The sequence below is a fragment of the Elephantulus edwardii genome, unplaced genomic scaffold, assembly GCF_000299155.1.
Source record: "Elephantulus edwardii isolate Elephantulus edwardi_28Jun2011 unplaced genomic scaffold, EleEdw1.0 scaffold00020, whole genome shotgun sequence".
In the NCBI taxonomy this organism is placed as follows: domain Eukaryota; kingdom Metazoa; phylum Chordata; class Mammalia; order Macroscelidea; family Macroscelididae; genus Elephantulus; species Elephantulus edwardii.
In genome coordinates this window covers 2034497-2048265 of record NW_006399770.1, presented here as the reverse complement: position 1 = coordinate 2048265, position 13769 = coordinate 2034497, and the positions used below count along the sequence as shown (strand labels likewise).

Sequence of the window (13769 nt, the reverse complement as noted above, 5' to 3'; positions counted from 1 at the left end):
TGGACAATTAAAACAGACATGGCGGGGGAAAGAAGAACGAACTGGGGAGCAGGGTGGAGAAACAGTGCAACAATGAATGAATGAGAACCCAAAATCTCTGTTAATGTTCATTAAAACTAATAAAATTTAATTAAAAAAAAATAAAAGTAAACTGGAGTTGTTAAAAAAAACAAAGATGTTAAAAACCAAACTCAAACACCCTTAGCATGCCCAAGGAGACAGAGTTGGTGTTTCTACAGTCACAGACAATTGTAAATTATAAAAATTCATTATCCTTAACATGCATATTAAATGAATTTATTTTGTTTTAGGAAGAAAAAAAAATCCATTTCTTTATTTAATGGTATTCTCAGCTTTTGATACACCAGCAATGTTTCTTTCCCACTTAGATTACTTCTAAACATTTCCAATTATATTCTAACCATTTACCAGCATCCAACTCTCTGGGTTTCTTAAGGGATTAATTTCTTCAGCTAGAATTACAGAACTCCCCTGAACAGTAGTCTTACAGAGTTAAACTTGCTCTGGATTAATACTTCTCATCCTTTTTCGTGCAGGCCCTAGGTTCCATTGTTGTTGTTGTGTACTGTCAAGTAGAAACTGGCCCAAAGCTGACCCTATGGCAGGTTTTTGGAGGTAGTTAATCACACAGGAGGAGACTGTCCATCCTTCTCCCATGGAGCAGCTGGTGAATTCTAACTGTGGGTCTTTGGGATTGGAGCACTGCTTCTTGCTACTAGGCCAGCAGTGCTCATAGGTTCCATTGCTACTGTGTACCGCAGAGTTGTAACAGGCCCATAGCTGACCCTCCAGTGGGTTTTCAGAGGCAGTTAATCACAAGGGAGGAGACTGCCATTAGAGCTCTCTGATATCCAAAGTGTCTCTATTCTTGTTAAACCTGAAGCTGATTTATGCTTCCTACTGCCTTAGAACATTCTGCCTATACTTCCTTTTGATTGCCATGTAGTATTTACATAATTATACCTGATATTAAGGAAGACCCAAGTTATATCTTTGGTGACACTATTTCCAGTGAAACATAGATCCTTGTAGAAATTTATGCAGATGATACAACCTTGCTTGCTCGAACTGAGGAGGACCTGAAACACTTGCTGCAGAAGGTCAAGGACTGCAGGCTTCAATATGGATTGAAGTTCAACATCAATAAAACAAAGGTTCATACCACTGGGTCAATTGGCAGCATCATGATAGATGGTGAAGAGATTGAGACTGTTAACAGCTTTAGTTTGCTTGGCTCCACAATCAACACTTTTGGTACCAGCAGACAGGAAATCAAGAGATGAATTGTATTGGGAAAGTCTGCTGTCAGGGACCTCTCCAGAATACTGAAGAGCAACGACTACAGGCTGGAGAGTAAGGTGCACCTGATACAGGCCATGGTCTTCACAATTGTTTGCTATGCATTAGAGAGCAGGGCAATGACGGGATGACATAAAAATAAGTGATTCCTTCAAGCTGCAGTGCTGGAAAAGACTGTTGAATATACCATGGACTGCCAGGAGAACAAACAGATTTGTTCTAGATAGGGTAAAACCAGGCTGCTACTTGGAGGCAAGGATTCTGAGACTTCATCTGACATACTTTGGGCATACTGCAAGGATGGATCAGTCCTTGGAGAGGGACATTATGATTGGAAGGGTGGAGGGACAGAGAAAGAGAGGAAGACCATAAATGAGATAGATTGATTCAGTGACTGGGGTAATGAAGGTAGGTGTGTCAGAGACCGTAAAGTTGACACAGGATAGTGCATGTTTCAGGGCTATTGTATATAGTGTTGCTATGAGTCATAAGGGACTTGATGGCATATAAAAACAACATTATATATCAAAAGATAGGGCAAGACTGATGTAGCTGAAAAGTCTAACTCAGGTAAAGGTCCTTCCTTTCAACTCTCCAAATACCACCTTGTGGTAAATGAATATGTCTGAGGTCAGGGAGATTCAAGAAACTAGAAAAGGAATGCCTATGTTGAATTAAGAAAAAGAGAGGTGAATGTACATGCCCTTCATGAGTAAGGCTGAAGACATTAATAGCACACTTCCCTCCATATACAGCAGGCATCATATGTGATTTCAATGCAATCACTCAACCCAGAAAGTTTTTATTCATCTCTGTGTGATTCTGAGGACCCCAAATGCCAAGTTACTAAAAGGTGGGGCTAAGAGATATGGAACTGTTGGATACTGGATTTGGCAGTACAAAAGCAAACTTTCAGTAAACTAAGTCTTTGTAAAAGACAATTTCACTTCAACAATGAAAGCTTTAATTTTTTTTCTAAGATAATATTTTCTTTTCTAGCATGTCCTCTTCTTTATATCAAAATTTTAAACCCTCTATTGTTTCTCTCAAATTCCTGGTATTATTATTTCCCATAAGCTCGCTTTGTTGTTTTTGTGCCATCAAATGGACTATATAAAACTCCTAGTGACCCTATGAACTATAGCTCTGACCTCTGTCCTATCCTGACCCAATCTCACCATCTCTGACACACCTGACTCCACTGTCACAGTCACTGTGTCAATCCTTGTTATCCAGGGTTTTCCTTTCCTACACTGTCCTTCCACCCTTCTAAGTATGATGTCCTTCTCCAAGGACTGGTTCCTCTTGGAAACATGCCCAAAGTATGTAAGATGGGGTTTCAAAATCCTTGCCTCCAAGAAGCAACCTAGTTTTACTATGTTCAGCATTGACCTGTTTGTTCTTTTGGCAGTCCATGGTATGTTCAAGACTCTTCTCCAGAACCACAACTCAAAGGCACTGATTCTTCCGTCATCCTTGGTCATTATCCAGCTCTTGGATGTACAGCAAGCAACTGAGAAAACCATGGCCTGGCTTAGGGACATATTAGTGTCTAGACTAACACCTTTTGTGCTCTACAGAGGTCCTTGACAGCAGACTTTCCTAAAGGAACTCACCTTCTGATTTCCTGACTGCTGGTGCCAAGAGTATTTATTGTGAATCCGAGCAAGATGAAATTGTTTACAACCTCAATCTTTCCTCCATCTATCATGATGCTGCCAAAAGTCCTGTAGTGAAGAGTTTTTGTTTTCTTGATATTGAGTTGCAAACCATATTGAAGATACAGTCCTTGAAATACTGCAGCAAACACTTCAGGTTTTCAGTTTTGGCAAATAATGTGTCACCTGCATACACAGGTTGTGGATGAGTCTTCTTCCTATCTTGATGCCACAGTCTTCATAAAGTCCAGCTTCCTGAATGATTTGTTCCGCATATAGATTGAAAGGTATGGAGAAAGGATACAACCATGACATACTCGTTTCTTGATTTTTAACCATGTAATGATCCTTTGTTCTGTTCATATAGCAGTTTCCTGGTCTAGGTATAAATTTTGCATGAGCACAAGCAAGTGTTCTGGAATGCCTATTCTCAATATTAGCCACAATGCTTTACTGCCACCCAGTGGCCAATGCACTGACTTTGATGTTTCCCCCTCTTTTCCCATAGTTCATAGTAAATAAAAAGGCACTGTTCACACTGTTTTAGTTTTGTTGAGACTATTCAAGTAAGGTTGGTTTAAAGAAGTTTTATCTCTATTATGCTAGATAATTTAAATTTTCAGAATGCCTGTATTATTATTTGTCTCAGCTTGACTTTAGATCCTGCCTTCCTTGGTCAATAGCTGTGTAACCTTTAGCAAGTTAATTGCTCTATGCCGCAATTTCCTCACTGGTAAATAAAAATAAAAGCAACCTATGTTTTCCATAGATCTAGGTTCAGAATTAATAATTTAATGAGAGATAATAATCTCATGTAAGAAAGCAGTAAGACATCTTTTTCTTTATTGTATTTTAAATTTATAGCTAAGAAAAACAGAAGATTAGAGAGAAATAAAAATGGACATGAATTCTGTACGTTGTTTAAATTCTGAAACTTAAACTACATTTTTAGTAGAGAGCAGTGTATTTCAAATATTTCAGTCCAAGGTGACTCTCTAGTTGATAGTTTATGTAAATACTTTTCTGAGCTATGCATAGATGAAGATATCATTTTAAAAGCCTATTTGAAATAAGTATCTCAGAAAACTACAGTTTATAGATTGCCCAACAAATTCATTCATACATGCATCCAATTATTTGCTAAACTAATTATATGTCAAGCACTTTAGTTAACAAACATTAATAATTATAATGGGAGGCTGAGTGGTAAGAAGCTCTGCTGGTAAGAAGCTCTCCACAGGCATGTGGTTCAACTCTACCAGCTGCTCCGAAGAAGAAGTATGGGCAGTCTCCTCTCATTTGATTAAATGCCTCTAGAAATGTGCCAGAGGGTCAGCTATGGGTTGGTTCAGACTCAATGGTATACAACTATAAAAATTATAATTATAACAGCTAGTACTTATAAGGTACTATGTGCTAAGACAGTCTAAGCATTGTACAGTAGGAAGAAATAATTTTGGTTCATTCTATTTTCACCTTGCAGTAAATGAATACTTCTATGATTCTCTTTGTCTCTATGACTGGAATAAAAAAATCTATATCATAGGCTAGAAATATTAATTTAGGTGGAAGAAATATTAATTTAGACTTGTTTATGGTATAAGCAATATATAATCTGTTCATATGTCTACTTCTTATTAATTCAGTTTAGCTCTAACACCATAGCAACATGACTAAAGAAAGTATGATGGTAATAATAGAGTGGAAAACACACTAGTGAGTTGTTAAAAGAGGGACAGAGCTGTAAGAAAAGAACATATGTTTTCCTGTCATGTTCAAAGAGCTATAATAAGCATTTCTAAGTTTTCTAAGGCAATATATCTCACTCTCTGATCTTTATCTAATTATTTTAAAAGAAGAAATGAGGTCTAAGTGAAAATACAATTACATATCAACATGCAAAGATATCATACTATTGCTTTAAAAATAAAACTATGGATAAAGATGGCACAGTCAATATTGTTCAAGCAAGTATTTAGTTTCTTTAGTGACTTAATTAAAATGGAGTGCCTATGATAACCACAAAGACAAGTTTAAAAAGCTAAAATAGATTTGAAAACAGTAGTTAAAGAACATTCATGTATTTAAACAACAGAAAATAAACATAAAATCAAGATCAAAGGAAAAAAGTGTCTCAGTTATCTAATGCTGCTATAACAAATGCCACAAATGGGTGACTATAATAAACATTTGTTCTTCTCACAGTTTAAGAGGACAGAAGTCCAAATTTCAGGTGCCAGATCTAGGAGATGGCTTCCTCTCTTCTTGGCTGTGGAAGAAAATCCTAGATTCTTCTGAGCTTCTGTTCTGGGCAATCATCATGTGGTGTGGCATCTTTCTTCCTCTATTTGTGCTCTACTCACTTGTTTAATCTCTACCTCAAAATAAATTCGTTCAGAATTCACCCTATACTAATTCTGACTCATTATCATAACACAGACAACCTATTCCTAGAAGGGATGATAACAGTAAGCACAGAGGTTAGGATTGAAAACATCTTTTGAGTGAATGTAATTCAACACATATTGTTGTTCTGTCCTGTCCATAGCTAACCCTCCAGCAGGTTTTCCATTTTTCTCCCGTGGAACAACTAGTGAATAAAAACTGAGTGCCTTTGGGTTGGCAGGGCAGCTTCTTACCACTAGGCCAAAACAGCCCCCTAATAGAAGACATTTTCGTTTATAAGACAGCCCTCTATTAAGGACTGTTTAACAGGTTCATTTGTAAGAATCTAATACTGACCCTGCCCTGTACACACCTCACTGTTATTATTCAGCCTAAAACACTAAACTAGAAAACATTACTTACGTGTGAACTCCATCTGATTTTCTTTGTTCAAAAACTAAAGTTTTACCCTCTGGAGAGGCAAGGTGGAAATCAATATCTAATCCAGCTCCATCTAAAACCTGCAGAAGAGCACATAAAAGAATAATTTGTTTTGTTGTTGCAATGCACCACTGAGTCGGAAACAACTTACTGCTGACCCTCCAACAGGTTTTCCGAGGCAGTCAATCTCACAGAAGTTGACTACCCTTGTTTCTCTTACAGAGATGCTTGTGGATTCTAACTATGCATCTTTGGGTTGGCAGCAAAACTCCTTACCACTAGGCTACCAGAGTCCCCCCAGAGAAGAATATACAAACTCCGAATATAAAAATTACATTGTTGTTGTTGAGGAAAAGATCTCTTGGAATAGATGGTTAAGAAAGCTAGTAGATTCCTTTTAGATTGAAAAAAGAGCTATAATATCATCTAATTCTATTCACTTTTAAAATCTGTTCCTTTCTTACTCATTCCTCTTGTCATCATCTAAATGTATGCTTCATGGGTATTACTAATTTTCCTAAAACAATGTCATTGTTACAAAATCTTATAGAGAAGAAAGAATTATAATTTCAAATGTGGACCAATTACTTAAAATGTGTTGTTCTTATGTGCTGTCGAGTTGCCTGTGACTCATAGTGACCCTATGAACATTAGCTCTGAAACCTGACCTATCCTACCCTGAGCCAATCACACTGTCACTGACAGACCCAATCCCATTGCTCCAGTCACTGAGTCAATACATTTCATCCTGGGTCTTCCTCTCCTGTGCTGTCCCTTCACTCTTCCAAGCATGCTGTCCCTTTCCAAGGACTGGTGTTCTGGGTCACATGCCCAGAGTGTGTGAGACAGTTTCAAAATCTTTGCCTTCAGAGAGCAGCCTGTTTATACCCTCTCTAGAACAGGCCTGTTTATTCTGGTAGTCTCTGGCGCCACAACTCAAAAGCATTGACCCTTCTTCTATCATTTTTAGTTACTGTTAAGCTCTCTGATGCATAGCAAGTAAACTGTGAAGACCATGGCCTGGATTAGGCGCACCTTAGTCTCCAGACCGATTATCACTGTTCTTCAGCACTCTAGAGAGGTCTTGAGGTCCCTAAATAGCAGACTTTCCCAATACAATTAGTCTTCTGATTTCCTGACTGCTGGTGCAAAGAGTGTTGTTTGTGGAACCAAGCAAGCAAGTTATCAACAATCTCACTCTCTTCTCCATCCATCATGAAGCTGCCAATTGGTTCGATGGAATTTCCCATTCCAAAAAAAAGATGACTCAACAGAGTGTGGAAATTAACAAACAATATCACTATTATCGCATGAAAGCAAGAGATCCTGCTGAATATTTTCCAGAAATGACTGGAACAGTACATCAGCAGAGAACTGCCAGACTTGCAGGCTGGGTTTAGAAGATTTCATAGCACTAGGGACATCACAGCCAATATAAGATGTATCTAGGCTGAAAGCAGAAAGTACAAGAGGAATGTCTGTCTTTCACAGACTATACAAAGACATTTATTTGACTATGGGGTTCACAACAAATTCTGGCTAACCTTGAGAAGAATGGGAATCCCAGAACACTTAATTATGCTCATGTGAAACCTATACTTGGAGCAGGAAGCAGTAGTCAAAATACAGCAGGGAATATTGCATGATTCAGGATTAGGAAAAGTGTGCATCAGAGATCCATCCTATATCCATACCTTTTTAATCTATATGCAAAACAGATCATCTGGGAGACTGGATTTAATGAGGAGGAATGTGGCATCAGGATTGGAGGAAGATTCATCAACAACCTACTTAATGTAGATGATACAATCTTGCTTACTGAAAGTGAAGAGGTATGAGGATTTTGCTACAGAAGGTCAAGTACTGTAGCATTCAATATGGATTGAAGCTCAAAATCAAGAAAATAAAGATTTCATTATGCGGGATCCCTTAAACTCAAGCAGACGGGGCTGGGTCAGGCTGAGCCAGGCCAAGATGCAGTTTCTGGAAGGGAACAGATACTTCGGGTTAAACACTGCTCTAGCTACATCACATGGGATTCTATAAGCTCAAGCAGAAAAGGCCAGGCTGAGCCATGGGTTCTGGAGGTTAACAGTCATCCTGCTTCAGACAGGAGGCCTAAGAAAGAAACAAATTTACAGGCCCTTAAGAAAACACTGCCATACTCTAGGTCACTATATAGTTACAACAACCTAACATTTACTAAGAAAAGAATTACATAATTTTAAGAAAGCAGCAGTCTGCCTCAGTCATCATGTAAAAAAAAATAACCCTTCTCCTAAAAAAGCAGACCCAATGAATACTCCAGATAGAACCAGAAGAAATATGTTGATGTGGCGTTATTTGAACAACTACAAAAGATGTGAATGATGGAAGAAACAATGGAAGTCATTAAGAGAGCAAATAATTCAGAGATAGGAATCTGAAGAAATATACTGATGTGGAGCAACTTGAACAGCTATAGAAAAAATGTAAAAGATGGAAGAAAGAATTGAGAGTATTGATAAAGAGGTACAAGAACTTAAATAATCATTACAAGATAGAGCAGGTACAGCCAACACAATCCTGGAAATAACAGAAAAGCATGAAAATGCAATCTAGAATATTAAGACTGAATTGGTGGAAGTGTCCAAGTCACTGGTGGGACTAAAAAGAAGAACTGAGGATATGGAACAGAGAGTCACTGAGCTGGAAGACAAGAGTCTCACAGAAAAAAGACTAGAAGAAAAATCAGAGATGAGATGGAAAGAAAATGAAGAAAACATTAGAATCATGTGTGATGACATCCAAAGGAACAATATAGATAGGACTGGAATTCCAGAACTTCAGAGTGACAGGCAAGTCACTGAGAAAATTGTGTAAGAAGTACTAGAAGAAAACTTCCCAAGTTGAAGAACAGGGAACTCCATATTCAAGAAGTGCAGTGAAAACCAAATAGACTAGAAAAACATCAGGATATATAAAAGTAAAATTCTCCAAATTAAAAGATAACAATAGAATACTAAATGCAACATGAGAAAAACAGAGTCAACTATAAAGGGGAAACAATTATATTAAATTTTGATTTCTCATTGGAAACCATGTGAGCTAGAAGGCAATGGTATGGAATATACAAAAAGTTGAAAGAAAACAATTTGCAGAAAAGAAGGAACTTAAGGAATTTGTAAAAACAAGACCAAAACTACAAGAAATTGTAAGTGAAGTCCCTCACATGGAGACACCAAGTCAAGTGGATGGACCATAACAACCAGAAACAACAGAAAAAGAAACACAGCAAAATGGCAATGGTGAAACCTACCCTGACAATAATCACACACAATGTGAATGGACTAAATGCACCAATTAAGAGAAAAAAAAGAGTAGCAGAATGGATAAAAAAACAAAGCCCATCAAAATGTTGCCTACAAGAGACAAATCTAAAAAAAAAAAAAAAGAGAAAAACAGATTCAAAATCAAAGGCTGGAAAAAAATACCAAGCAAATGGAAACCTCAAAAAAAAGCAGGAGCAGATCTGATTTGACGGCACACACACACAAAATAATAAAATTTAAAAAAAAAAAAGGTAGGACCATCCTAGAGGTGCATGGTTCAAATCTGGGTGATCTGCTGGAGAAGGAGGCGCAATCTTCTCCTGTACCAGTCAGATCCAATTTGATGGTACACACACACCTCCACACACACATACCCCAGGAGCAGCAATACTAATCTCTGATAAAACAGACTTCAGAATGAAAACCATCATATAAGATAAGGAAGGGCATAACATACTGATTAAAGGCACAATAGATTAAGAAGACATAACCTTAGTCAACATTTATGCACCAAATTACAGACCTGCAAAATAATAAAACAATGTTTAACAGAATTGAAGAACGAAACAGACATCAACACAATAGTGGTAGGAGACTTCAACATACTACTACCACCAAAGGACAGGTAAACCCAAAAGAAAACAAAGATGCAGAAGATCTAAACTATACAATCAGCCAACTTGACCTTGTGGATGTATTCAGGGTACTGCATGCAACTAAAACTCAATTCACCTTCTTCTCAAGTGCACATGGTACATCACCCAGAATCAATCATTTATTAGGACACAAAACAAGCCTCAACAAATTAATTACTGAAATAATACAAAGTATCCTTTCAGACCACAATGCCATAAAACTAGAAATTAACCATAGGAGGGAAAAGCTTACCAAACCACCCTTTGGAAACTGAAAAACTCTCTGCTGGAATATGATTAGATTGCAAAAGCAATAAAGAATGAACTAAAAAAAGTTCCTAGAAACAAATGAAAATGAAAATACAACATACCGAAACCTCTGGGATACAGCTATGACAGTCCTCAAGGTGAGGTTCATTGCAATAGGCACGCATTTAAAAAAGGAATAAGCAAAATCAACAATCTAACTCAACACTTTCATCAAACAGAAAAAGAACAACAATCCATTCCTATAGCCTCTAGAAGAAAGGAAATTATAAAAATAAGAGCAGAAATCAATGAGATAGAAAACAGAAAAACAAGTGTAACAATTAATAAGACCAGGAGTTGGTTTTACGAAGAAGTCAGTAAAATTGACAAACCACTGACAAACTTAACAAAAGGGAGAAAAAAGAAAAAAAAAATACATAGATAACTTGATTAAGAAATGATAGAGGTGACATCACAACAGAACCAGATGAAATGAAATAGTTATCAGGATACTATGAAAAGGTACACTGATAAATTTGAAAACCTAGAGGAAATGGACAAATGCCTTGAAACTCATTCCCTACCCAGACTGACAAGGACAGATGTAGAACAATTGAAAAGACCCATTACAAAAGAAGAAACTGAACAGGTCATAAAAAACCTTCTCCATAAGTAACGTCCTGTACCAGATAGATGGTTTCACAACTGAATTCTATTAAACATTAAGAGAAGACCTATCACCAATTCTACTTAAGTCATCTCAAAAAACAGAAAAAGAAAGAACACTCCCAGAATCATTCTATGGAGCAAGCATAACCTTAATATAAAAACCAAGCAACAATACTATGGAGAAATAAAACTACACACCACTTAACAAAATCCTAGCCAATATACCTCAAAAGCACATAAAAAAAATTCATCATGATCAAGTGGGATTCATAACAAGTATGCAAGGATGGTTCAACATAAGAAAAACAATCAATGTAATTCACCTTATTAACAAAGCAAGTAACAAGAACCATAAAATCTTAGCAAGTGATGCAGAAGAGGCATTTGATAAAATCCAACACCCCTTCCTCAGCAAAATTAGAATAAAAGGTAATTTCCTCAACACAGTGAAAAGTATATATGCAAAACCAAGAGCCAACATCATTCTCAATGAAGAAAAGATTAAAAGCATTTTCCTTGCAAAAAGGGACCAGATGATGCCCACTGCCACAACTTCTACTCAATACTGTATTGAAAGTGCTTGCTTGAGCACTATGACAAAAGAAGGAAATAAAATGCATCCAGATCGGCAAAGAGCTGGTTAAACTATCACTACATGGGTTCTGAGGCTCCGTCTAACACACTTTAGACATGTTGTGAGGAAAGACCAGTCCTTGGAGGACATCGTGCTTGGGAGGGTGGAGGGATGGCACTGGAGGGGAAGGCCCTCTCTGAGGTGGATTGATTCAGTGACTGGGGTAATCGGGATGGGAGTGTCGGAGACAGTGCGATTGGCACAGGACAGAGCAGAGTTTAGGGCTGTTGTACACAGGGTCGCTATGAGTCGCAAGCAACTTGATGGCACATAACAACAACAACATATGATATGATAGTGTACAAAGAAAACCCCACGGATTCAGCAAAAAGAATCCTTAGAGCTTGTAGACCAATTTAGTAGAGTGGCAGGATATGAGATCAATATCCAAAAATCAGTGGGATTCCTCTGCAGTAACAAAGAAAACTCCGAGAAGGAAACCAAGAAAGCAATACCATTTACAATTGTTGTCTGGTTGTTGTTAGCTGCCGTAGAGTCAAGTATCTACTAATAGCAACCCTATGAACAAAAGATCTGAACCCTGTTCTATCCTGTGCATCCTTAAACTTCCTTACACAAGAGCCCATTGTGGCAGTCACCATGTCAATCCACTTAGTTGAGGGTCTTCCTCTACTTTGCCAACCCCTCATCCTTCACAGCATCATGTCATTTTCCAAGGAATAGCCCCTCCTTGCAACAAGACCAAAGTATGTGAGGTGAAGCCTCATCATTCTTGCCTCCAAAGAGTATTCGAGCTACACCATCTCCAAGACATATCTGTTTGTTCTCTTGGCCATCTATGGGATGTTCAGTGTTCTTCTCCAACACCACAGCTCAAAGGCGTCAATTCTTTTTCTGTCATCCTTAGTAAATGTCCAGTTCCATTTATAATAGCCAACCACAAATTGAGATACTTGGGAGTGAACCTAACTAGAGACACAAAAAACCTGTACAAAGAAAACTACAGAACATTTCTGCAAGATACAATAAAAGACCTAAATAAATGGAAAAATGTTCCCTATTCATAGATAGGAAGACTCATTATTGTGAAAATGACAATTCTACCAAAAGCAATCTACATGTTCAATGCAATCGCAATACAGATACCTAATTCATTTTTCAAGGAGGTAGGGTAACTGTCAAGTTTATTTGGAAACGAAAGAGAACTCGAATAAGCAAAGCACTTCTGAAAAACAGAAATGCAGTGGGAGGCACAGCACTCCCTGATCTCAAATCCTACTACACAGTGGTAGTTACCAAAACAGCATGGTACAATGACAGGCACATAGACCAGTGGAATAAAATGGAAACCGCCCCAGAAATAGACACAGCTATCTATGGTAAACTGGTATCTACCAATGAAATAAAACCTATCAAATAGGGAAATGACAGTCTCTTCAACAAATGGTGCTGGCAAAACTGGACTGCTACCTGCAGAAAGATGACACAGGACCTGCATCTCACACCATTCACAAAAATCAACTCAAGGTGGATCAGAGACCTGGGAGTAAAGCCCAAAACCATAAAGTTCATAAAAGACAAACTTGGATCAAGCTTTGAAGGCACAGTCTATGGTCTAAAAAGACCGCCAAATACAGCCAGAAATGCAAAATCTAGAAAAGTGTAAAATTGATGAATGGGACCATCTAAAGATTAAATCCCTGTGTACATCAAAACATTTTCCAACAGAGTGAAAAGAAAACCTACTGACTGGAAGAAAAACACTGGCAATATCATTTCAGATAAGGGTCTCATATCAAAAGCTTACAGTATCTTACAGGTTACTCACACACACACACACAAAAAAAAAAAAGAAAGAAAAAAAAAGACTGATAACCCAATTACAAAATGGGCAAAAGACATGGAAAGAATTTTCACAAAGGAAGATATTTGGATGGCCAACAGACCTGCTTAAAAGAAGAAATGCTCAAAATCACTGGCAATAAGAGATGCAAATCAAAACCACAATGAGTGACCATTTCAACCCAGGAGTAGTGGCAAAGTTTAACAGGAGAGCAAGTAACAAATGTTGGGGATGATGTGGCGAGATAAGAACTCTTATACACTGTTAGTGGAATTATAAAATGGTACAACCACTCTTGAAGGCAGTTTGGTGATTCCTCAGAAAGCTGAACATAGAAATACCATATGACCCAGCTATTCCAGTGCTTGGAATATATCCTGAGTAAATGAGAGCTGAAGCACAGAGACTTATACACCAAAGTTCAAAGCAGTGTTATTCACCATTGCAAGAACATGGAAACTGCCCAAATGTCCAACCACAATCAAATGAACTGAGAAACTGTGGTACATTTATATAATGTGCATGGAATACTATGCAGCATGCAGGAGCAAGGATTTTGTAAATCACTACCTAACTTGGGAGGCACTGGAGAACATTATGCTAAGTGAACTAACTCAGTCCCATAAGGACAAATATTGTATAAGACAATTATTGTAGAATGTG

General features: G+C 37.7%; 1 protein-coding gene across 1 annotated transcript in view; it reads right to left on the bottom strand.

The window, feature by feature from the left end:
- The window catches only part of TMED5 (transmembrane emp24 protein transport domain containing 5), a 32710-nt gene that overhangs the window by 11117 nt on the left and 7824 nt on the right, over positions 1-13769 (bottom strand). The window contains exon 2 of the mRNA XM_006882413.1: positions 5787-5884. Coding sequence (XP_006882475.1) covers positions 5787-5884 — 98 coding nt within the window. The remainder of the gene's footprint in view (positions 1-5786; positions 5885-13769) is intronic.